The sequence below is a fragment of the Cherax quadricarinatus genome, chromosome 51 (genome assembly GCF_038502225.1).
Source record: "Cherax quadricarinatus isolate ZL_2023a chromosome 51, ASM3850222v1, whole genome shotgun sequence".
NCBI lineage: Eukaryota > Metazoa > Arthropoda > Malacostraca > Decapoda > Parastacidae > Cherax > Cherax quadricarinatus.
This window is the reverse complement of record NC_091342.1, coordinates 16,495,243-16,519,941: the sequence shown is the minus strand read 5'-3', so window position 1 is coordinate 16,519,941 and position 24,699 is coordinate 16,495,243. Positions and strand designations below refer to the sequence as shown.

Below are 24,699 nucleotides of genomic sequence, written 5' to 3'. Positions count from 1 at the left end.
ATAATGGTATCAGTGCAGCACCTTTCCTCTACCCTGATAATATAGATCTCCATTTTCATGCTTCTGCTTCATATTTATCAAGGCTGAGGGACTGAACATCTATAAAGGCTGAGGAACTGAATATCTATAAAGGCTGAGGAACTAATCACCTGAAATTATTTCTCCATTTTTTCCACTGTCTCTGAAAAAACTGCTGTGTTTTGTGATCTGAATATCATATATGAGAGGAATCATTAATTGTACCATATTTAGCTAATAAAATCATGCAGTACACAGTATTTGTTATCTGGTTATATCTGTACACAGTACAGATATAAAATTTAAAATTTTGTGAATACTGAAGTAACATCTTGTTTAATACCTTTCTAATAAACTTTAAATATAATTTAAAAAAAAATGTGTTGTTAATTTCTATGGAATTGTTGAATTGTAAGCTTGCCATACAGATCAACACAGAGCATGTGTTGAAAAATTAAACTTTTTCTTTTTTTTCTTTTAGCAAGAACAAGTCAAATAAAAAAAAAAAATTCTGAATATGCCAGCACAGGACAACCATCATGAAAAACACAGCATATGGCAGAGAAAAAACAACACTCAGAGAGCTGCTGGATGGTTAGAGGAAGAAACAATAGAGCAATGTGACAGCCCACAAGATAAACAGGATAATGACACACGAGAGGACATTATAATTGACTTTGATGAATGTCAGAGTCCAAGAAGTGTTGATAGTGAACTAAATATTGAAGAGGTAGAAGAAAGAAGACCAAAATATGATGGTTACGCTTCATATATGAAGATAAATGAGCAACCACATAGTGAGATCATAAATTTTTTTTATTACTATTTATTATCAACTTCAAATTGTGATAAATAGTCTGCTAAGTTTCTGTATTTGCATCTGAGGAAAAAGAAAGGTCATCTTTCCTTAATTTATCTACTGTGCATTGAATCATTTGCCAAGGAATGTTTAACCCTTTCACTCTCCAGACCCTTAAATTAATATTGCTTTCAGTGTCACTTTTTAAAAAGAAAAATACATTTCTTTTCTGAAATGGTAGAGAATCTTTTTTTGGAAGGTAATTATGCCAAAAATATGAAACTTGATGTTAAACTTATGGAAATATGCAGTATGCCTTCTGTTCTATTGATTGGGCAAAAAAAAAAAACCCATTTGATTATTTCAACTACCCTGTAAAGTGCATAGATTTTGGTAATTTGGCATAAAATTACATAAAATTAAAAAATATCAGTTTAAAAATAGAGTCCATAATAAACAATGTAGACATTCTTGGACTAAAATGACATTTTCTCTGTTCATTAGTCATGTTCCCAGACCTCTCCTATATTATACTCGCTTTTTATTTTCAATTCTTATTCACAAAAATAGAAGATTTGCTATATTTCTTGGATAATATAACCAATAAAGATTGGTCATGGTTTACAGCATCCCAATAATTGAAACAGACCTATTAAAAACCCATAAAACAGATAGGGGGTTGTAGGGGAGACTACCCATCCCCCTGAAATATTGGTTAAAATTGAATATTTCCACTGCTTCCAGTTAAGTTTTAAGCTTCTTCCAATCCTGAAACCAATCAAAATCATCGCTGGTTTAGTAGTCTTCCACTGTATCAACTAATACCAAGAAACAGCCGATAAAACCATAAAAACCATCTGAGAAAAGACCTCAGGGTCACTTTTAAACCATACGTGTGGTCACAGTTTTATTTTTCTCATCATGCACTACATGGGGTAGGATTTTTTTTTTTATACTGTGCTCTCTCTCACTGCCCAGACCCAGTCTCTCATATTTAGTCCAAAATTTATACTTACAGCTTATCTGAGTGAGCTGAACTCATGACATAGAGCTATGTCAGGGATGCTGACCCCAGTGACATAAGATATACATGATGAACAGTGAAAGGGTTAAATATAATAATGTTAAATCATTCTTTTTATGAAAGTTAACACGCTGTATGACCCTTGTAGGTTTAGCACTTTTTTCTAATAATAATAATAATAATAATAATAATAATATGAACATTAACAGATAAACCTACTTAACTGCAGGGGTTCTTTTCCTGAGGCACCGGAAATGATGGGAAATTCATTGAATTTTTTTTTATTATCACACCGGCCGATTCCCACCAAGGCAGGGTGGCCCGAAAAAGAAAAACTTTCACCATCATTCACTCCATCACTGCCTTGCCAGAAGGGTGCTTTACACTACAGTTTTTAAACTGCAACATTAACACCCCTCCTTCAGAGTGCAGGCACTGTACTTCCCATCTCCAGGACTCAAGTCCGGCCTGCCGGTTTCCCTGAATCCCTTCATAAATGTTACTTTGCTCACACTCCAACAGCACGTCAAGTATTAAAAACCATTTGTCTCCATTCACTCCTATCAAACACGCTCACGCATGCCTGCTGGAAGTCCAAGCCCCTCGCACACAAAACCTCCTTTACCCCCTCCCTCCAACCCTTCCTAGGCCGACCCCTACCCCGCCTTCCTTCCACTACAGACTGATACACTCTTGAAGTCATTCTGTTTCGCTCCATTCTCTCTACATGTCCGAACCACCTCAACAACCCTTCCTCAGCCCTCTGGACAACAGTTTTGGTAATCCCGCACCTCCTCCTAACTTCCAAACTACGAATTCTCTGCATTATATTCACACCACACATTGCCCTCAGACATGACATCTCCACTGCCTCCAGCCTTCTCCTCGCTGCAACATTCATCACCCACGCTTCACACCCATATAAGAGCGTTGGTAAAACTATACTCTCATACATTCCCCTCTTTGCCTCCAAGGACAAAGTTCTTTGTCTCCACAGACTCCTAAGTGCACCACTCACTCTTTTTCCCTCATCAATTCTATGATTCACCTCATCTTTCATAGACCCATCCGCTGACACGTCCACTCCCAAATATCTGAATACGTTCACCTCCTCCATACTCTCTCCCTCCAATCTGATATTCAATCTTTCATCACCTAATCTTTTTGTTATCCTCATAACCTTACTCTTTCCTGTATTCACCTTTAATTTTCTTCTTTTGCACACCCTACCAAATTCATCCACCCTCTTGAATACCTGAAACAATGCTGTTTGTTTTAATATAAAATTTGAGGATGAAATTAATTTATTACACCAGAAGTTTAAAAAAAACATGTCAGGTTAAGCCTGATGGTGAGAGTAAAGTTGTTGAAATGAAGAAGGAATAAAAAGCAATGAGGGAGGGAGAATTAGTGAGAAAAAAATTGAGCTTACCTCCCTCTCAAGTACCTGTCATCAAAAATAGCTGTTGAGATGTCTCAAAACTGTTTACTAGATAGCATAATTACTCCCAGGTCTTTCATGTTTCTTTTCATTCTGTTTTATGAACCTCTTGGGGTTTTGTGTAGTGTCCCTATTGCATTCTTCATTTTTTTCCATATCAAAGCAGCTGGAACTTATCACCATTAGCATCATGTTATTTTCCACTACCCACTGCTTGTTGTATTAATATTGGTAGAATTACTGACAATTTGTTAAGTAAAAGGACACAAATGCAACTAATGTGACATTTTATTGTGACAACGTTTCGCTCTCCAGGAGCCTTATCAAGCCTTTATCAACGGTTTGATAAAGCTCCTGGAGAGCAAAATGTTGCCACAATAAAATGTCACATTAGTTGCATATGTGTCCTTTTACTTAACAAAACTGCTTGTTTTCTATCAAGGTAACTTTCATGTTTTTGGTATCATCCACAAATGATGCACAGCTGTGGCAGGTGTTTTTACCTGTCTGCTATGAAGATATAAAACACAGTAGAGGTGCCAGGACTGTGCCATGGTATACTGAGCTTTTTATCTCACAAATGATGGAGTTTGCTGTTTACTATTCCTCCTCATATTTTATCTGTCATTAAGGTGAATATTTATCTGCCTACCTTCCCCATTATGCATTTGGCTCTTATTTTGTGTGCAATTGTAATTGCATTTGTCAATGCTTTTGCAAAATCCTTGTATACCACATGTGTTTTGGTTTGCTTCCAGTGCCTTTGTAATTCTGTCATAGTGGTTAGGCATATGACAGACTTCTCTTGTCTCAAGCATCTTTAGTTACAGTGCTGAGTTCCAGGCTCAGAGACTTGAGAACACATAGTCTTTATCCATTGTTGAGGATACTGGAGAGTCTTCTGATCTGTTATTTAGGATGTGGGAATTGGAATTGACATCTGCGTTGTGTCACCCTCCATGGCTCTGGATAAGGGTGATGTCCATTATGATATGTTATTGTATCCTCTTCCTCCCTTCCTAATGTTTTTATTTGATGTATTTAATTTTATATGGCCAATTGGGGTGTTTCTCCATAGTTGGTGACAGTCTTTGGTTCTGGCTATCCTAAAGCCAGATCAGGACTTGAGAGAAGCTGCAAACTACTGCCTAGTTTCTCTGCTTCTTTGAGTTGTTAGAGGATGTTGAATATTGATCTCATTTGGTATTTAGAGACAGGTTGGGAAGGTGTGTGATCCTAAGGGGAATAAGAATGCAGTGAAGATTCTGAATAATGAAACTGTTTGACTTATTGGCTTATGGCAACTCTAATGCCTCAGTTGTCAGATTAATTCATTGTTAATGAGTCATTGAGAGAGAGAGAGATTCTCCAACATCTCATCTTGATCACTGTCATCACCACAGTCACTAGGACAACTTTGTCTCACAATTACAAGTACATACATTATAGTTTGGGAGTATCGTGGGTTTTCCATCATTGCAGAAGCTTCAAGAATGTATTCCCTGTGGTTAAAAAGATGCTGCTGTTCAATACTCTTATTTCATTATTATTTATCTTATGGTAACATCAGATGATCAGGAGAGAGAAATATCCAGCAGCAGCTGCCATCTACCTCTTGAGGTGTGGAGAAGGCGTACTGGTACGCCTGACACAGTCAGTAGTAAGAGGATGATACAAACTGAGAGGAAAACTATCCTTTATGGACAGACTCCAGCTGCTATGTGCCAGTGAGTATGCTCTAGTACTGTACTACTTAGCTACCAGTGGTAATGCTTACCTAATTAACTACAGTATACTATACAGGTAGAAATGTTCATTGCAAACTCCTTACTCTTTTTTTTCTTTATAATACAGTACAGCTTTTCCTCATAAAATGCACATCCTAGATGTATTCCATGAAAGCCAATTGTCAAGCAACTCATTGGATAATGACTTACATATCCACATAGACTTCCATTATATAAGTGGAGAGGAGTTTCAGGGGAAATATTTGAAACCATTAGTCATTTTGACACTACTTTTACCACTCCCATTCCCACTCTATTTTCCACATTTGACTCTTGTCTGTATCTTCATTTTTGAGCATAAATGCATAAGAATGAAGAACTGTGTCCTCTTGCTTCATAAACAGGTTCAGCAGTCAGTTGCATTGCTCTGCCTCCAGTTTGAGGGGCCATCTGTCAGGAAGCTTGGACACACAGTCAAAGATCTGTATAGTGAATACATTTCATGCCATAATGGTTATATTATAATAAATTATTATACACACAGTAAAATTAATTCAGTGAATATAAAACAAATTTATATGTAAGTAGATAAAAGCATAGTATGGTACATGACAATAAGAATAATTAATTACATTAAGGTTCAGTCACATAAGTTCTTAGGTATAGTTTTTTACAACATTGGGTGACATTCAGTATAATGACTCAGATTCTAAATGTAATGACCATTCCAAGCAAGAAAGTTGGATAGTATATACTCTTGTAGCATCAGTGCTTATGTGCAGAAACCAGAAAACAGTAGAGGGTAATTACATACATAGATATAGTAAATGATTTAACTACAGCATCTAGGCACACAGTGCCTGCTTTAGCTTAGTTTTGAATTTAGTAAGATTGTTGCAATATTTTGGTTTATCTGGTAAATTATTCTGTCTTTGCACCTTTAATTTACATAGAATATCTGTAGACGTTCAGTTGAACGTGAGGGATAGCAAAGTAGTATTTGTTTCTGTGTGGTTCCTGTGTTCTGTTAAAGTTTTCTAGGATTTCCTTAAGTTCAACATCAGCACTACAATGCAGTGCTTTGAGTATGTTGATTGAACAGTAGTATGTATGAATTGCATTTACAGCCTCTCCTTACATAATGACGGAGTTCTGTTCCTAAGACAACGCCGATAAACGAATTCGTTGTTTACCATCTTTGATATTGTTTTAATGTCACCTTTGCACCATTTATAACATTTCTGGTATATTTTTAAATGTTTATACAGTAGTGTACTGTACATATAATAAAACAGAATAGAGGAAATCAGTTCTAATATACATTATTTAGGTATTTATACTGGTCAGAGAGCTCATCATAAATCTGAGTCTTCAGTAAACAAGTATGTCACTAAATGAGGAGAGGCTGTATATGATATGATAAATAAATAAATAACTACTGTCTCTGAATAAGTAAATAAACAAATAATTACTGTAACTAACTAGAACCTGCAACATTTACACCCAGAAGCAGTGTAACATGATCTTGAATGCCTTGAATCCCAGCATTGACTACTGAATGTGTATTGCTGTTGCACCATCATAAAGTCAAACCATTCTACAGCAAGGAGCATCTGTATATGCAGAATTTACTGAAAACAAGAATAAGAATAAGAAGTTTATTGTGACATGATACATGGTTGTACAGAGGAATATAATACAGTAATTGGGTGTACTGTACATGCTAAAAGCTCCTTTGTATGCAGAACATTTCGGGCAAACTTAAAAATTAACTTAAAATTAGGAAGGCAATACACAAATAACCCGCACATAGAAGAGAGAAGCTTACGATGATGTTTCGGTCCGACTTGGACCATTTACAAAGTCAGTGTGACTTCGTAAATGGTCCAAGTTGGACCAAAACATCGTCGTAAGCTCCTCTCTTCTATGTGCGGGTTATTTGTGTATTGTTCCAGTCACGGTATTGTGCCTTTTTGTTATTTAGGAAGGCAATAATAGTTCATATGGTCATTAGATAAGTTACAGTGAGTATGAGAGATTTGAATATTCTATTAAGTAATGCTACATGGGTTTGATAAATCTAGTAGAGAATAATTACAATATTTAATTAGTTTATAAAGATTACAGTATTACAATAGAACAATTTAAAACAATTTACAATATGATGTATTACAATTTAGTACTGTATTATTTAAATCAATGAAATTTAGACATCTTAATTTTGAAGTAGTGAGTAAGTGGTTGAGCAATCCTAAGCATGATATGAGTAGCTTTTGAGGAACTGGTGGATATTAGGTATGGTTTGTCTGGTTAAATTTGGATGTGATGAGGTGATTTCTTAGTAGGGCCTTAAACTGATTTGCAGACAGTGGTCCTTTAGTGTGTTTTGGTAGTGAATTCCAGATCTTTGGACCCTTTACGTGCATAGCATTTTTGCAGGGGTTGAATAGTGGAAAGAACCTAAATGAAGCAAATACAGATCAGAATAGCTGACATCTTGAAAACTACTGTTAAATAACACCTTCTGTCCCTAACATATCCCAACATCAGCTAAATATGTAAAAACTATATACTATCCATATTTTCTTTTGTTTACTTAGTTTACCGAGTACATATACCAGGAAAAGTGTACGATAGGGTTATTATTGAAAGACTTAGAGGTAAGACAGAATGTAGGATTGCGGATGAGCAAGGAGGTTTTAGAGTGGGTAGGGGATGTGTAGATCAAGTGTTTACATTGAAGCATATATGTGAAGAGTATTTAGATAAAGGTAGGGAAGTTTTCATTGCACTTATGGATTTAGAAAAGGCATATGATAGAGTGGATAGGGGAGCAATGTGGCAGATGTTACAAGTACAGTGGTCCCTCAATAATCGTCCGGCCTGAAAGTCGTCCATTTCGGAAATAGTCCTGTTATTTTGTCTAAATATTGGCTCGCAAATGGTCCAGTAACTTGCTAATAGTCCTTCGTCCGGGACGCGTACTCACGCTCTGAGCCGCCTCGGCCTCTCTTCCCAGCCAGTGTGCCATTGTTTACCAGTGAGCGACGGTCCCCTCACTTGCTCCAACGAAATATTTCATAATATTCCATTGATTTTAGTGCTCTTGCAAGTGCTAAATAAGCTATCATGGCTCCAAAGAAAGCTCCTAGTGCCAAGCCTTTGGTAAAGAAGGTGAGAAATACGATTGAATTTAAGAAAAACATCATTGAACAATATGATAGTGGCGTACGTGTGGGCTAACTGGCCAGGATGTATAACAAATCCCTTACAACCATATCTTCCATCATAGCCAAGAAAAAGGAAATCAAGGATGCTGTTGTTGCAAAGGGGGTAAATATGCTGACAAAAATGAGATCACCAGTACTCAAAGATGTTGAGAAGTTATTATTGGTGTGGATAAACGAGAAACAATCAGCAGGAGATAGTCTTATGACGTCGCTTATTTGTGAAAAGGCTAGGCAGTTGCATGACGATTTGGTAAAGAAATTGCCTGCAACTAGTGGTGATGTGAGTGAATTTAAGGCCAGCAAAGGCTGGTTTGAGAGATTTAAGAAGCGTACTGGCATACACAGTGTGGTAAGGCATGGTGAGGCTGCCAGTTCTGACAACAAAGCGGCTGAAAAACATGTGCATGAATTCAAGGAGTACATAAACAGTGAAGGACTGAAACCTGAACAAGTGTTCAATTGTGATGAAACAGGCCTCTTTTGGAAGAAAATGCCAAAGAGGACCTACATTACTCAGGAAGAAAAGGCACTGCCAGTACACAAGCCTATGAAAGACAGGCTGACGCTAATGTTCTGTGCTAATGCTAGTGGGGATTTCAAAGTGAAGCTGTTACTAGTGTACCATTCTGAAAATCCCAGAGTTTTCAAGAAAAACAATGTTATGAAGAGTAAATTGTGTGTGTTTTGGAGATCTAATAGTAAGGCATGGGTCACAAGGGACATTTTCGTCGAGTGGTTCAATGAAGTGTTTGGCCCTAGTGTGAAGAATTACCTCCTGGAAAAGAAATTGGATCTCAAGTGCCTCCTAGTAATGGACAATGCACCTGCTCATCCTCCAAACTTGGATGAACTAATTTTCGAGGAGTTTGGGTTCATCACAGTAAAGTTCTTGCCCCCGAATACCACTCCTCTCCTCCAGCCCATGGACCAGCAAGTCATTTCAAACTTTAAAAAACTCTACACCAAAGCAATGTTTGAAAGGTGCTTGAATGTGACCTCAGACACTCACTTGACCCTACGAGATTTTTGGAAGGAACACTTCAGTATTCTCCATTGTGTAAGCCTTATAGGTAAGGCTTGGGAGGGAGTGACTACCAGGCCTTTGAACTCTGCTTGGAGAAAATTGTGGCCAGATTGTGTCCACAAGAGGGATTTTGAAGGGTTTGACGCAGCCCATGATGAGCCTATGTCAGTTGTGAACTCTATTGTCGCACTGGGGAGTTCCATGGGGTTGGATGTGAGTTTGGAGGATGTGGAAGAGTTGGTGGAGGACCACAACGAAGAGCTAACCACTGAGGAGCTGCAAGAGCTTCAGCAGGAAGAGCAACAGATCGCAGCTCAGAATCTTGCTGCAGAGGAGGAAGAGAGATAGAAGGTGCCTTCTTCAGAAATTAAGGAGATTTTTGAAATGTGGGGTAGGATGGAAAGATTTATGGAGAAACATCACCCAGAGAAGGATGTTGCAAGCCATATCGGCAACTTGTAGAGTGACAGAGTCTTGGCCCATTTTAGGGAAGTTTTAAAGAGACGCCAGAAACAGAGCTCTCTGGACAGTTTTTTTGCGAGACAGGACTCCAGTGACTCTCAAGGTGGTCCTAGTGGCATTAAGAAGCAGAGAAGAGAAGTAACCCCAGAAAAGCAATTGGTACCCGAGGTGTTGATGGAAGGGGATTCCCCTTCCAAACAGTAAATAATCCAATCTGTCTCCTTCTCCAGTCTTCCATACACAAAGAAGAATTGCCAATAAAGGTAAGTGTTATTCTGTTAATGTTTAATTCATCATGTGCCACTGTATTGTTTATGTACTACATCTATATTTCATGTAAAAAAAATTTTTGTTTTAATACTTCTGGGTGTCAGGAACGGATTAATTGCATTTACATTATTTTTTATGGGGAAAATTGATTCGAAAGTCGTCCATTTCGATAATAGTCCCACTTCCAGGAACGGATTAAGGACGATAATTGAGGGACCACTGTACATATATGGAATAGGTGGTAAGTTAATAAATGCTGTAAAGAGTTTTTATGAGGATAGTGAGGCTCAGGTTAGGGTGTGTAGAAGAGAGGGAGACTACTTCCCAGTAAAAGTAGGTCTTAGACAGGGATGTGTAATGTCACCATGGTTGTTTAATATATTTATAGATGGGGTTGTAAAAGAAATAAATGCTAGGGTGTTCGGGAGAGGGGTGGGATTAAATTATGTGGAATCAAATACAAAATGGGAATTGGCAGTTACTTTTTGTTGATGATACTGTGCTTATGGGAGATTCTAAAGAAAAATTGCAAAGGTTAGTGGACGAGTTTGGGAGAGTGTATAAAGGTAGAAAGTTGAAAGTGAACATAGAAAAGAGTAAGGTGATGAGGGTATCAAATAATTTAGATAAAGAAAAATTGGATATCAAATTGGAGAGGAGGAGTATGGAAGAAGTGAATGTTTTTAGATATTTGGGAGTTGACGTGTCAGCGGATGGATTTACGAAGGATGAGGTTAATCACAGAATTGATGAAGGAAAAAAGGTGAGTGGTGCGTTGAGGTATATATGGAGACAAAAAACATTATCTATGAAGGTAAAGAAGGGAATGTATGAAAGTATGTGTATAATGGTACCAACACTTTTATATGGGTGTGAAGCTTGGGTTGTAAATGCTGCAGCGAGGAGACGGAGGCAGTGGAGATGTCCTGTCTAAGGGCAATGTGTGGTGTGAAGATTATGCTGAAAATTCAGAGTGTGGAAATTAAGAGAAGGTGTGGAGTTAATAAAAGTATTAGTCAGAGGGCTGAAGAGGGGTTGTTGAGGTGGTTTGGTCATTTAGAGAGAATGGATCAAAGTAGAATGACATGGAGAGCATACAAATCTGTAGGGGAAGGAAGGCGTTGTAGGGGTTGTCCTCGAAAAGGTTGGAGGGAGGGGGTAAAGGAGGTTTTGTGGGCAAGGGGCTTGGACTTCTAGCAAGCGTGCATGAGCATGTTAGATAGGAGTGAATGGAGATGAATGGTACGTATTTGGGACCTGACGAGCTGTTGGAGTGTGAGCAGGGTAATATTTAGTGAAGGGATTCAGGGAAACTGGTTATTTTTATATAGCCAGGCTTGAGTCCTGGAAATGGGAAGTACAATGCCTGTACTTTAAAGGAGGGGTTGGGATATTGGCAGTTTGGAGGGATATTTTGTGTATCTTTATACGTATATATGCTTCTAAACTATTGTATTCTGAGCACCTCTGCAAAAACAGTGATAATGTGTGAGTGAGGTGAAAGTGTTGAATGATGATGAAAGTATTTTCTTTTTTGGGATTTTCTTTCATTTTGGGTTACCCTGCCTCGGTGGGAGACAGCCGACTTGTTAAAAAGAAAAAAAAAATTCTTTGTCACTAACATATGGAAAACATTGTAATCTTATTCTTAATATCTGTAAGTCTCACGTCTCACACCCATTAAAACATTGTGTTCACATTGTGTTAATATGCCATGTCTAGTTTTAAGTAGTGTGCAAACATTAGTATTAGTCTGTCTGAAATGCTCAGGCATGTTAGTGGCTTTCTTTGTATTTAGCAATATTTTATGACATGTAAATCACACATTGTATAATATGCAAAGAAATAAAAATTTAATTTAATTTAATTTAAAAGAAGCCAAAATAAGCAAATACAGGTCAGGTCATTTGGTGGTAGCATGTAATGCATGAGTGTAGCCACATCGCAGTGTCCAGAGTTAAGCATTTTTCCAAGTACTGTACACTACTAAAGATGCTAAATCATAGTGATTTTTTCATGACTGTGTTAAATACTGCTATAATGGCTGCCTCTAAACACTGCTGCCATCTTACAAGATACTGGTGTGTGCTGCACACATACATACTTTTTTTTTTTTTAAACAAGTCAGCCGTCTCCCACCGAGGCAGGGTGACCCAAAAAGAAAGAAAATCCTCAAAAAGAAAATACTTTCATCATCATTCAACACTTTCACCTCACTCACACATAATCACTGTTTTTTGCAGAGGTGCTCAGAATACAACAGTTTAGAAGTATATAAGTATTAAGATACATACATACATACTTATGTTCCTTAATTTGTTGTCTTTCTTATGTATACTGACTCATCACAACTACTGGTCAACCTATTTTTTTTACCACATCCTTAATTGTAGTGATGGAGCTTGTTGCTACATTGAGGCTATTGTTTTTTAGGGTTCTAAATGTCTTTCTTATGTATACTGGCTCATCACAACTACTGGTCAACCTATTTTTTTTTACCACATCCTTAATTGTGGTGATGGACCTTGTTGCTACATTGAGGCTATTATCAACTAGTGTTCTAGAGATGTTGCTGGCTATGTTGCTAATGGAGAGGACAACATGTCTGGTAGCTGCTTCCTCACATAGTGTTAATGATGAAGAGGGCTCATTTTCAGTTTCTTCTGGAGAGCACACAGGATTGCCAGTTTATCATTCCTCTAAGAGGAATGATAAACTGGTAATCCTACATTTTCCACCATGCTTCATCATACACTGTAGATGTATGCCCTCCACATCATTGACACTACTACATGTAAGAGAGCAGCCAACAGGAACATTGTCCTTCCCATTAGCAATGTACCCTACACATCTCTAGGATGTGTAGGGTACATCTCTAGGATGTGTAGCATGAAGTTCATCTGTTAAGAAAAGAGAACCTACAAAGGCAGTGTATTTAACACTAATCATGTGACATGGCTCCATACATACACCGCACACTACTGTCACCTGACCTGTCCTGACACATGGCTCCATACATACACCGCACACTACTGTCACCTGACCTGTCCTGACACATGGCTCCATACATACACTGCACACTACTGTCACCTGACCTGTCCTGACACCTCTGTACTATGTAAGCCAATTTCAGTAAATTCTGTATATGATTGACAAAACCCCTAGTGGGCAAAATGTTTCTTTAATAAAAATCCTAAGAGTTGCACATATCTTTACACCACCTGTGATGTATCTGTGGTACCTGTAAATTTCACATATTTTGTTACAAAAATCTTATATACTATCACCTGCAGACATACATGTATTCATAATTCTATAATTAGACATCTCCTCTGGCAAAATAGTAAAAGGCACAATATCGTGGCTGGAATAATTCACAAATAACTGAAAAGTAACCCAAATTATTCTACTAAAGAGAACTTTATCAAAAGCTCTTCTTGGAAACTTTCCAGCCCATCTTTCTTTCTTTTGTACTTTATCATCAGAATTTATTAAATTTTGTATACAGCATTAACATAATTTTGCCAATCTGAAACCAAACTTTTAGTTTATATTCCTTTATTTTCCAAGTGTTTAATCCATCTCTTTCTGATACAGTAATTGTTTCCCGTGCTTTAATTATCTTGCTTGTCAATGAGATAAATCTATTATTTAATGAATTCTTTCTTTTATATTATTCGCCTTTCAGAATCCAATTAAGAGCCATGGCACACGCTGCAGGAATGCCGGTGCGAGAATTTGCAGAACTTGTATTGGCAGGCGATACACAGGAACATTTGCAGCTTCTTAGACAGTACCACACTCCATGCCTGCCTCAACTCTCACAGTTATTTGACGAGCTGGATGTCTGTGCTTTGTCAGTGAACCCCTTAAAACAAAAAATCAGTCGCAGGATCTCCTTGGATGATAGTACAGAAATTGCAAATAGAGCAAATACTGCCTCTGGAAGAAACATTGGGAGAGCCAAGCAAAATAAATCTAACAAGCAAATACCAGTTGCAAGTACTAGTAGAGAAAATAGAACATTAAAAAAAACAAGTGTTGTGCAAACTGTGGATATGACCAACTGCAAAAGAGTCAACTGTGTTCAAGAGACAAGGAAGAAGGGATTTGATACAGCTTCAAGAGAGGTGATAAAAAGTGCCATAACTGTCATACCCGAGACAGAGAGTGATACAAGTTCAAACAGTGAAAGTGATTCTGAGCTAAGTGTTAGTGATTTCATTCCACCCTCACCATCATCGAATGAAAATCAACTGGCACTTGTGAACACAGTAAAGCTTCCAGTTTATACTAAAATTCATATTAATACTAACTCGTGTTCTCTGTTATTATCTGCTCCTTCAGCTTCAAACTCCCCAGAGAGATCAACCCTAAATGATGTAAATTCAGTGGAAAGACAACAGAATCGTGCCTTTGAAAATCTTGCTCAACAAACTAATACAGTGTGCAACAGCGATTACAATAAAGTGTTGGATGAAATATTATTTGAAGATGAATCATTAACTCAACAACTCAAGACAAATAAATTTCTTGAGGAACAAATTGTGGGAAGCAATTTGAAATACTGTAATCCCCTGGAAAAAATGAATAAAGATTTTAATTTCCTTTCAGGGAAAGCAGATTTGTGTAAAAACAATGTTGGAATTACTAAAAAGAATTCAAGACATTACAACACAGTGTTGGATACTCTCATGTTTGGGGATTGCTCTTCTCCTTCAGCTTCACAGCCAGAGCAAAATGGTGAGACCTCAATCAGTATTAGTCAGACACCACCATCCATTACAATATCTCAAGATAATTCTTCAAATAAATTCAGTGACCACTCAACTCGCATAATTGATGAATTATTTGGTTCACTCCCAGAGAAACTCGATGAAGAACATAATGGGAAGGTTGAAGAAAGGCCTGGTGCAGTTGAGGTTCAGAGAAGGCAGAGGCCTTCTACATTATCTACAGTGTTGAATGGATCTCCTTGGGCAAGTCTTGGAACGTAATATAATTTATACAGATAAACACTTGAAATGATACTATGAAAACATTAATTTTAGTTCTGAAGAGACTATTGCATATGATAAAATTTAAAATTCATGCAAGGACACAGTAATCATTTTACTGTGTCCTTGCTTATACAGTGGACCCCCGCATAACGATCACCCCTGAATGCGACCAATTATGCAAGTGTATTTATGTAAGTGCATTTGTACGTGTATGTTTGGGGGTCTGAAATGGACTAATCTACTTCACAGTATTCCTTATGGGAACAAATTCGGTCAATACTGGCACCTGAACATGCTTCTGGAGTGAAAAAATATCGTTAACAGGGGGTCCACTGTATATGGCTACAGAATTGAGTCCTAACTCCTAGTTCTACCACTGAACTTCCTCCTTGCCAGATTTTCTATTCTCAAAGGTTTTATAGTACCTGCTCATAAATCTATGTATAGAGGCTGCCTCCACCACCGAATTGAAACCATTCCACTTCCCAACTTCCCTGAGACTGAAGAAATACTTCCTGACATCCCTGTGGTTCTTGTGTGTGTATACTCACCAGTTTATATTTTTAGGGGTCAGTACGTAGTTCCTGGCCCCACCTCCAAGACCTTCATTGGCATTATTAACCCTTTCAGGGTTTTGGTCGTACTAGTGCGGCTTACGCACCAGGGTTTCTGACGTACTAGTACGCCTAAATTCTAGCGCCCTCAAATCTAATGAGAGAAAGCTGGTAGGCCTACATATGAAAGAATGGGTCTATGTGGTCAGTGCGTGGTATAAAAAAAATCCTGCAGCACACAGAGCGTAATGAGAAAAAAAAACTTTGACCATGTTTTTGGATTAAAACAGCAACTTTGCACTGTATTTTCACATGGTATTTATTGATGTATTCTAGTTTTCCTGGTCTCATTTTATAGAATGGAAGACATTTTACAGAAATTGAGATGATTTTGACTGGTTTTACAATGAAAAGTACCTTGAAATTGAGCTCAAAGTAGCAGAAATGTTCGATTTTTACCAAAGTTCAAAAGCAAACAAATCATGCTATGCATTCAATACACGTCAGCTGGTGAGTCTAATATTCTTTCACAAGTGCGCTGATATTATTTATACCATTTCTACACTAATGCAGTAGTCTGCATAACAGTAAATCTTTTATTTTTTGTGAGAATAAAAATTCAAAGTGGAAAGCAAAAGAATGTAAGAGGGGCGTGGGGACGTGACTAATGAACAGAGGAAATGTTATTTTAGTGCCAGGAATGTCTTTCTTGTTTATTCTGGATCCTATTCAGAAATTGGCATCTTTTGAAATTTGTGTGAAATTGGCAAAATTGCTAAATTCTGACCACTGTATTGGATAGTTGAAATCGGTAAATGGGTGGTTTCTTGTACTCATTTGATAGACAAAATGGAGTTCTAGCGAAATAGTTATGATTTTTGTCAACTAGTACACTGGAATTGGCCGAAAATAGGGCTCAAAGTGGGTAAAATCGCCGATGCGTAAACATCGTCGAGACTGCTAACTTCGCGAGAGCATAATTCCGTAAGTTTTCCATCAAATTTCATACTTTTGGTGTCATTATGATTGGGAAAAGATTCTCTATCTTTTCATAAGAAAAAATAATTTTTTTTTTTTTTTTTTGAAATTTTGGCGACCCTGAGAACAAGTCTCTGAGAGGGCCTGTCGACCCCGAAAGGGTTAATTTCTAACCTCTTGGGCCTTACTATATCTACTCTTGAAGCTGAAGCTGTGCATTGAGTTTGCCTCCACAACTGCTTCACCCAAGTCATGCCACTTTTCATTGCATTGAGTGTATGCATGCTTACCTGTTTTTGGTTGTAGGGGTTGATTCTCAGCTCCTGGCTTCCACCTTTTAACTTGCCATATTCACTCCCTTGTAGCCTCATGGTTTCTATTGTACCTGCTCTTAAAACTGTGTGGAGTCTGCCTTCCCCACTTCTTCTCAAACACCCAAGACTGAAGAAATACTTCCTGACATTCCTGTGCATTTGTGCACATGAAGGGACCCTTTATATTGAAGGGATCTTGAGCCAAGGAATTGGAGCTGCCCTCTCCTACCTTGTATTAATCTTGATTGCCTCCCATTCCCCATGCTGTATGATACTTGTAGGTTTAGCACTTCCATGAATATATGGTATCATTGAATATTCAGCATCCACCGTTATCCAACAGCTCCTGACACTCCAGCCGCTTAAAAGTAAAAATAGGTACCTGTGTATTAGCTGACTGTTGTGAGTCACATCTAGGAGAAAAAGGTTTCAGAGCTCCAGTCTTGTTGTAATGTCATATTCTGTGTGAGAAAACACTGGTCTCATTTAAGAAACTACTGGAAGTATTCGAGCATTGGGTAAAATGTATCCATATTCAGTACTGTACCTAATAATGGTAGCAAAAAGAAATGAACCTATGTACTGTATTTTATGGTGAACAAGACTATCCAGTGTCAAGGACACTTCCCAGTTCTGACTGGTTAAATTTTGAAAAAAAAAAAAAAAAATATGTCCATGGTAATAATAATAATGTTAAGCCTGAGGCATTATGTGTATTATTTTAATCAAAACCAAGTACTAAACCCACAAGGGTCATATAGCACTGCAGAGCAGGGTATGCTTGCTTGAATATAGAATAGTGAGGGTGTGGAGAGGATAACAGAGGTCTGTGGGGAGTGCTAAAGGAAGTACAGCCTCTCCTTACTTAACGACTGAGTTCCATTCCTAAAATCATGCCGGTAAACGAATTCGTCGCTAAGTGAGGAGCATACTATAATGGTAGTGGGTTTCTGTAAACTGTCTTTGATATTGTTTTAATGTCACCTTTGCACCATTTATAACATTTCTGGTATATTTTTATATGTTTATACAGCACTGTACTGCATATTGTAATAAATAGAATAGAGGAAATCAGCTCTAATATAGTATATTATTTAGGTATGCATACTGGTCAGAGAGCCTGTCTTAAGTACAAGTACGTCGGTAAGTGAGGAGAGGCTGTACCATCAAAGTTTGTGCAATAAATCTTTTACTGTCAGAGGTGAGGCCATCAGCTAGGAGGGAAGAGGACCATAGCAGGTTTTGCACTTGTTTTTGATTATAATAATAGAAGAGAAGATAAAGGAAGAGTATTAGAACGATGATGACGTTAGAGGTAAATTGTGTGCTTGCTGGGTATTACATGTAAAAACACACATGTTGTTGGTTTGTTCTGCAGTTGTTTACCACTGATGCATCTGACTGTCAGGGTTGCAAATATTTTTTTTTAAATAGCACTAGACTCTGCCTAAAACAAGCTAAAAAGGTGCTAAATTTACATGAAACAGCAGTGCTGTATGACCCTTATGGGTTTAGTATTAGTTATGATTATAATAATCACACAAAACAGCACTAAAAAAAAACGTGCTAACATTATTAGTTACAAAAATAACACATGCATTGCTCTCACTTACCAGTATACAGACAATTGTTCTAGATCTGCTAAATCCTAATCAACCATCATTTCTTCAGCATGTGTAGCAGTTTCTTGTTGTGATTGGCTGTGCTGTCTTTCTACTCACTGTCTTGGTACATGCAAGTGGATGTGTCTACGGCTAGGACTGCATATTGATTTGTAATGATTTTTTCATGTATTTCATGTTTATGCTTTAAGTTTATTGATTTTACTATTAATGAGGGTACATTTGCATTGCAACACAACGAAAACAAACTTACAGTATGCAGATGGCAGCCTTTGTGCTTTACTACGGTATAAAAGTATGTATCATTATTTGAACCCCCTTTAACATACTGCAGTTATACGTTTGCCTTTTATATCTGATAATGTTCCATTAACCCTTTGACTGTCGCAAGCCCATTTCTGAAACTGTTGTTCTGTCGCAAAATTTTTGGAAAAAAAAAATTATTTTTTCTTATGAAATGACAGAGAATCTTTTCCCAATGCTAATGATACCATAAGTATGAAATTCGATTGAAAACTTAGGGAATTATGCTCCCGTGAAGTTTGCAATCTCGCCGATATATACGCATCGGCGATTTCGCTGAATTTGAGCCCTATTTTTGGCCAATTCCATTGTTCCAGTCGACCAAACTCATAGCTATTTCTTTAGAACTATTTTTTCTATCAATTGAGTACAAGAAACCACCCATTTACCGATTTCAACTATCCAATAAAGTGGTTAGAAATTGGCAATTTTGCCAATTTCATGCAAATTAAAAATGCCAATTTCAAAATAGGGTCCAGAATAAACAATGCAGACATTCTTGGCACTAAAATAACATATCCTCTGTTCATTAGTCACGTCTCCAGGCCCCTCTTTTATTACTCTTGCTATTTTGGTTTTTTATTCACACAAAAAATAGAAGATATACTGATATGCAGACTACTGCATTATTATTATTATAATCAAGGGGGAAGCGCTAAACCCAGAGGATTATACAGCGCCTGGGGGGGGGGATGTGGAAGGCATTCAGGCTTAATTCGGGGAACTGGAGCACAGATCCAATTCCCTAAATCAAGAGCCCCTCACCAACATCAAGGAACCTTCCTTGAGGGGCAGACTACTGCATTATTGTAAAAATGGTATAAATAATATCAGTACCCTAGTGAAAGAATATTAGACTCCCCATTTGGCATGTATTGGATGTGTGGTGTGATTTGCTTACTTTTGAACATTGGTAAAAATCAAACATTTCCGCTACTTTGAGCTCAATTTCAAGATCGTTTTCATAATCAAACTAATCAAAATCATCTCTATTTCTGTAATGTTTTCCATTCTATCAAACGAGACCAAGAAAATGAGAGTACACCCATAAATACTATACGAAAATACACTTTAAATTTGGCGTTTTAATCCAAAAACACAGTCGAAGGTTTTTTTTCTCATGCACTGCGTGCTGCAGGATTTTTTTATACAGTGCACACTGACCATACAGACCCATGCTCTCACATGTGGGCCTACCAGCTTTCTTCTGCTTGATTTGAAGCCACTAGAGTTATCGAGTATGTGTACTTCCGAAACACTGGCTCGTAAGACGTACATATACATGTATGGCGAAAACAGCCGAAGGGTTAATACCGTGAAATATGGTACAGTGGACCCCCAAGTTTCGGCAGCATTGACTTTCGTGAAATTCGACTTTCGGTAAGTTTTTTTTCGGCAAAATTTGGCCTCGAGTTTCGTGATTAGACTCGTGATTTGGCGACCGTCCAGTACCCGTCCGCCCATCACTGCGCACACAAAGCCAGTCTCCAACGCCATTCACGTTCAGTGTGCCATTGTTTACCAACATGTGACCATCACCCCGCAGGTTCATACGTAATAATCCATTGTTTTTTGGGATTGCAACTGCTAAATAAGTCACCATGGGCCCAAGGAAAGCTAGTACAAGCCCTTTGGTAAAGAAAGCGAAGAACACGATCCAGAGGGATTTTGAAGGGTTTGAGGCAGACCCTGACCCTGCTGACCCTCTGCCTGTTGTGGAAGGTGTTGTGGCATTGGGCAAGTCCATGGGGTTGGAGGTGAGTGATGGGGATGTGGAAGAGTTGGTGGAGGACCACAGGGAAGAGCTAACCACTGACGAACTGCAAGAGCTTCAACTGGAACAGCATCAGACCACAGCTGAGGAACTTGCTTCAGAGGAGGAAGAAAAGAGTGAAGGAGGTGCCTTCTTCAGTGATTAAGGACATGTGTTCAAAGTGGAATGAGTTGCAAAGTTTTGTTGAAAAGTATCACCCTGACCAAGCTGAAACAAGCCATATCTGCAACATATTCAGTGACAAAACCTTGTCCCACTTCAGGCAAATCATAAAGAAATGCCAGAAACAGACCTCTCTGGACAGATATTTTGTGCAACAGGGGTCCAGTGACTCTCAAGTTGTTCCCAGTGGCATTAAAAGAAGGGAAGTAACCCCAGAAAAGGACTTGCTACCTGAAGTCCTAATGGAAGGAGATTCTCCTTCCAAACAATAGTGTACACCTTCCTCCTATCTCCTCCTCTCATCTTCCATCCACCCAGAAGTCTTCAGTAAAGGTAAGTGTAATGTTATTATTAATTTTTATATGCATGTACTTGATTTCTGATTGTTTTCAGTATGTAAATCTTTACTTAATTTGAAAAAAAATATTTTAATATTTTTGGGTGTCTGGAATGGATTAATTTTATTTCCATTATTTCTTATGGGGAAAATGGTTTTGAGTTTCGTGAATTTTGACTTTCTGCAGGCTCTCTGGAACGGATTAATCACAAAACTTGGGGGTCCACTGTACTTTTATATCTCCCATCATTTTTGCCTCCTCCCTTCTTTCCTCTCCTCTGCCCATCTTTCCAGTTTTATCCAATCCTTCCTTTTTTTTTTTCCAGTGGCAGATTAACAGATAGGTGAACTAAGCAACTGCTTAGGGGTCCCAAATTATTAACTATTGATTTCTTAGCCCTTTGCGACTCACACCCTTATCTTTAATGTTTGACAGTTTGTGAAACACACCATCTCAAATATTTGCATATTATACATGCTATGTCTATGCCGACATCAAAATATAATTTGTTAAATTCTCATTTTGTTGAATATTTTTGAAAAAATAAATTTATGTGAAAATATGCCCATGGAACAAGTTGTACTGTAGAGTTTGGCAGGACCTGGGTGTTTGTCCCTCCTGCTCCTGCAGGGATAATCACCGAGGCAAATCTCTGTTGACTGAAGATCAGGCACACACCTGTAGTCATGTTTGCAGGTGCTTCTGTCTCCCTTGTGTAACCTGTGGCATGCTGCTGATTGTGGATCACATTTTTAACCCTTTCACTGTTGAGACCCTCAAAATTAAAAGTACTGACACTGTCATGATTTAAAAAAAAATAGGCATTAATTTTATCTTCTTAAATGGTTGATAATTTTTTTCTGGGGATTTTTTCTTTAACAAGTTGGCTGTCTCCCACTGAGGCAGGGTGACCCACAAATAAAGAAAATCCTCAAAAAGAAAATACTTAAATCATCATTCAACACTTTCACCTCACTCATACATAATCACTGTTTTTGCAGAGGTGCCCAGAACACAAGAGTTTAGAAGCATATACGTATAAAGATACACAATATATCCCTCCAAACTGCCAATATCCCAAACCCCTCCTCTAAAGTGAAGGCATTGTACTTCCCATTTCCAGTACTCAAGTCCAGCTATATAAAAATAACCGGTTCACTGAATCCCTTCATTAAATATTACCCTGCTCACACTCCAACAGCTTGTCAAGTCCTAAATACCATTCGTCTCCATTCACTCCTATCTAACTCACGCATGCTTGCTGGAAGTCCAAGCCCCTCGCCCACAAAACCACCTTTATCCCCCTCCCTTCAACCTTTTCGAGGACGACCCCTACCCCACCTTCCTTCCTCTACAGATTTATGTGCTCTCCATGTCATTCTACTTTGATCCATTCTCTCTAAATGACCAAACCACCTCAACAACCCCTCTTCAGCACTCTGACTAATACTTTTAACTCCACACCTAATTTCCACACTCCGAATTCTCTGCGTAATATTTACACCACACATTGCCCTTAGATAGGACATTTCCACCACCTCCTCGCTGCAGCATTTACACCCCAAGCTTCACACCCATATAAGAGTGTTGGTACTACTATACTTCCAAACATTCCCTTCTTTGCCTCCATAGATAATGTTTTTTGTCTCCACATATACCTCAATGCACCACTCACCTTTTTTCCTTCATCAATTCTGTGGTTAACCTTGTCCTTCATACATCCATCCACTGACATGTCAACTCCCAAATATCTAAAAACATTCACTTCTTCCATACTCCTCTCCAATTTGATATCCAATTTTTCTTAATCTAAATCATTTGATACCATCATCGCCTTACTCTTTTCTATGTTCACTTTCAACTTTCTACCTTTACACACACTCCCAAACTTGTCCACTAACCTTTGCAACTTTTCTTTAGAATCTCCCAATAAGCACAGTATCATCAGCAAAGAGTAACTGTCAATTCCCATTTTGTATTTGATTCCCCATAATTTAATCCCACCCCTCTCCCCAACACCCTAGCATTTACTTCTTTTACAACCCCATCTATAAATATATTAAACATCCATGGTGACAGACATCCCTGTCTAAGACCCACCTGTACCGGGAAGTAATCTCCCTCTCTTCTACACACCCTAACCTGAGCCTTGCTATCCTCATAAAAACTTTACAGTATTTAGTAACTTACTGCCTATTCCATAAACTTGCAACATCTGCCACATTGCTCCCCTATCCACTATCATATGCCTTTTCTAAATCCATAAATGCATTGAAAACTTCCCTACCTTTATCAAAATACTGTTCACATATACAGTGGAATCTCAAATTTCGAACGTATCGCTTATCAAACTCTTCAAAAATAGAACCCTTTTTTCGAGCCAACTTTGTCCCTATTATTGAACTTGCCCCTATTTTCGAACCGCCGGGTACCAGACCTGTCTGGCAGCCCGCTCTGTCCACATCCCCACGCAGGTGCTGTGAGCCAGTCTGGTTTTATTGATGCTTGAGTGAACACTAACCTGCGCTCTCATTCAAACATTTTACGATTATTTCATTGTGTCTAGTGCTTGTGGGACTGTGAAATAAGCAACAATGGGAGCAGTGAAACTTGCTAGTTGTACCCCTGTGGTAAAAAAAGTGAGAAACACCATAGATTTGAAGAAGGAAATAATACAGAAGTGGAATGATGTCCAAATGTTTGTGGAGAAGTACCACCCTGAGCAAGCTGAAACAAGCCATCTTTGCAACAAGTTCAGTGACAGAACCATGTCCCATTTTAGGGAAATCTTAGAGGCACCAGAAACAAAGGACTGTGGACAGTTATTTTGTGAGACAGGGGTCCAGTGACTTTCAAGCTGGTCCTAGTGGCATTAAAAGACAGAAGAGAAGTAACCCCAGAGAAAGAGCTTTGATACCTGAAGTCCTCATGGAGGGGGATTCTCCTTCCAAACACTAACCCCAACTCCCTCTCTCCTCCTCTTTATCTTCCAGATGCCATCACCAATCTTCAATAAAGGTAAGTAAAATGTTATATGTTTATTTAAATTTATTAATACATAATTGAACACTATATTTGTTGTATATAAAACTATAATTAATCTCTATAAAATGTATTTTTTTGGTGAATATTTTTGGATTTCTGGAATGGATTAATTGTATTTCCATTAAGTATTTCTTATGGGAAATATTGCTTTGCCTTTCAGACTTTTCGAATTTAGAACTCCTGGAACAGATTAAGTTTGATATTTGAGGTTCCACTGTATGCTTCAATGTAAACACGATCTACGTATCCCCTACCCACTCTAAAACCTCCTTGCTCATCTGCAATCCTACAGTCTTGCCTCTAATTCTTTCAGTAATAACCCTACCATACACTTTTCCTGGTATACTCAGTAAACTTATTCCTCTGTAATTTTTACAATCTCTTTTGTCCCCCTTCCTTTTATATAAAGGAATTATACATGCTCTCTGCCAATCCCTAGGTACCTTCCCCTCTTTCATACATTTATTAAACAAAAATACCAACCACTCCAACACTATATCCCCCCTGCTTTTAAGGTTGGAGGTCACAATTTCGGCCAACTTTTTTATTTTTCAACCAATTTTTTTTATTTTTGGTGTATGTTTAGAGGTTAATATGTAGAAGAATGTGACAAA

General features: G+C 38.0%; 1 protein-coding gene across 2 annotated transcripts; it reads left to right on the top strand.

The window, feature by feature from the left end:
* The first annotated feature begins 384 nt into the window (after window positions 1-384).
* Window positions 385-24,699, top strand: LOC128694617 (uncharacterized). Of its 2 annotated transcripts, XM_070095908.1 has the most exons (4): window positions 385-815; window positions 4,853-5,009; window positions 13,684-14,738; window positions 14,862-24,699. In XM_070095908.1, exons 1-4 carry the CDS (start codon window positions 536-538, stop codon window positions 14,990-14,992), a joined length of 1,623 nt encoding a protein of 540 aa, XP_069952009.1. In that variant the 5' UTR covers window positions 385-535; the 3' UTR covers window positions 14,993-24,699. The 2 variants fall into 2 exon arrangements, with proteins under 2 accessions (XP_069952009.1, XP_069952008.1); XM_070095907.1 differs by having other exon boundaries at window positions 387-815; window positions 13,684-24,699.

What these genes read in the sequence shown, in the direction of transcription:
- LOC128694617 (XM_070095907.1), top strand. Translation starts at nt 536, where the DNA reads ATGCCAGCACAGGACAACCATCATGAAAAACACAGCATATGGCAGAGA. An exon ending in GATAAATGAGCAACCACATA is followed by an intron (nt 816 to 4,852) that starts GTGAGATCATAA and finishes TGGTAACATCAG; the next exon opens with ATGATCAGGAGAGAGAAATA. An exon ending in ACTCCAGCTGCTATGTGCCA is followed by an intron (nt 5,010 to 13,683) that starts GTGAGTATGCTC and finishes TTCGCCTTTCAG; the next exon opens with AATCCAATTAAGAGCCATGG.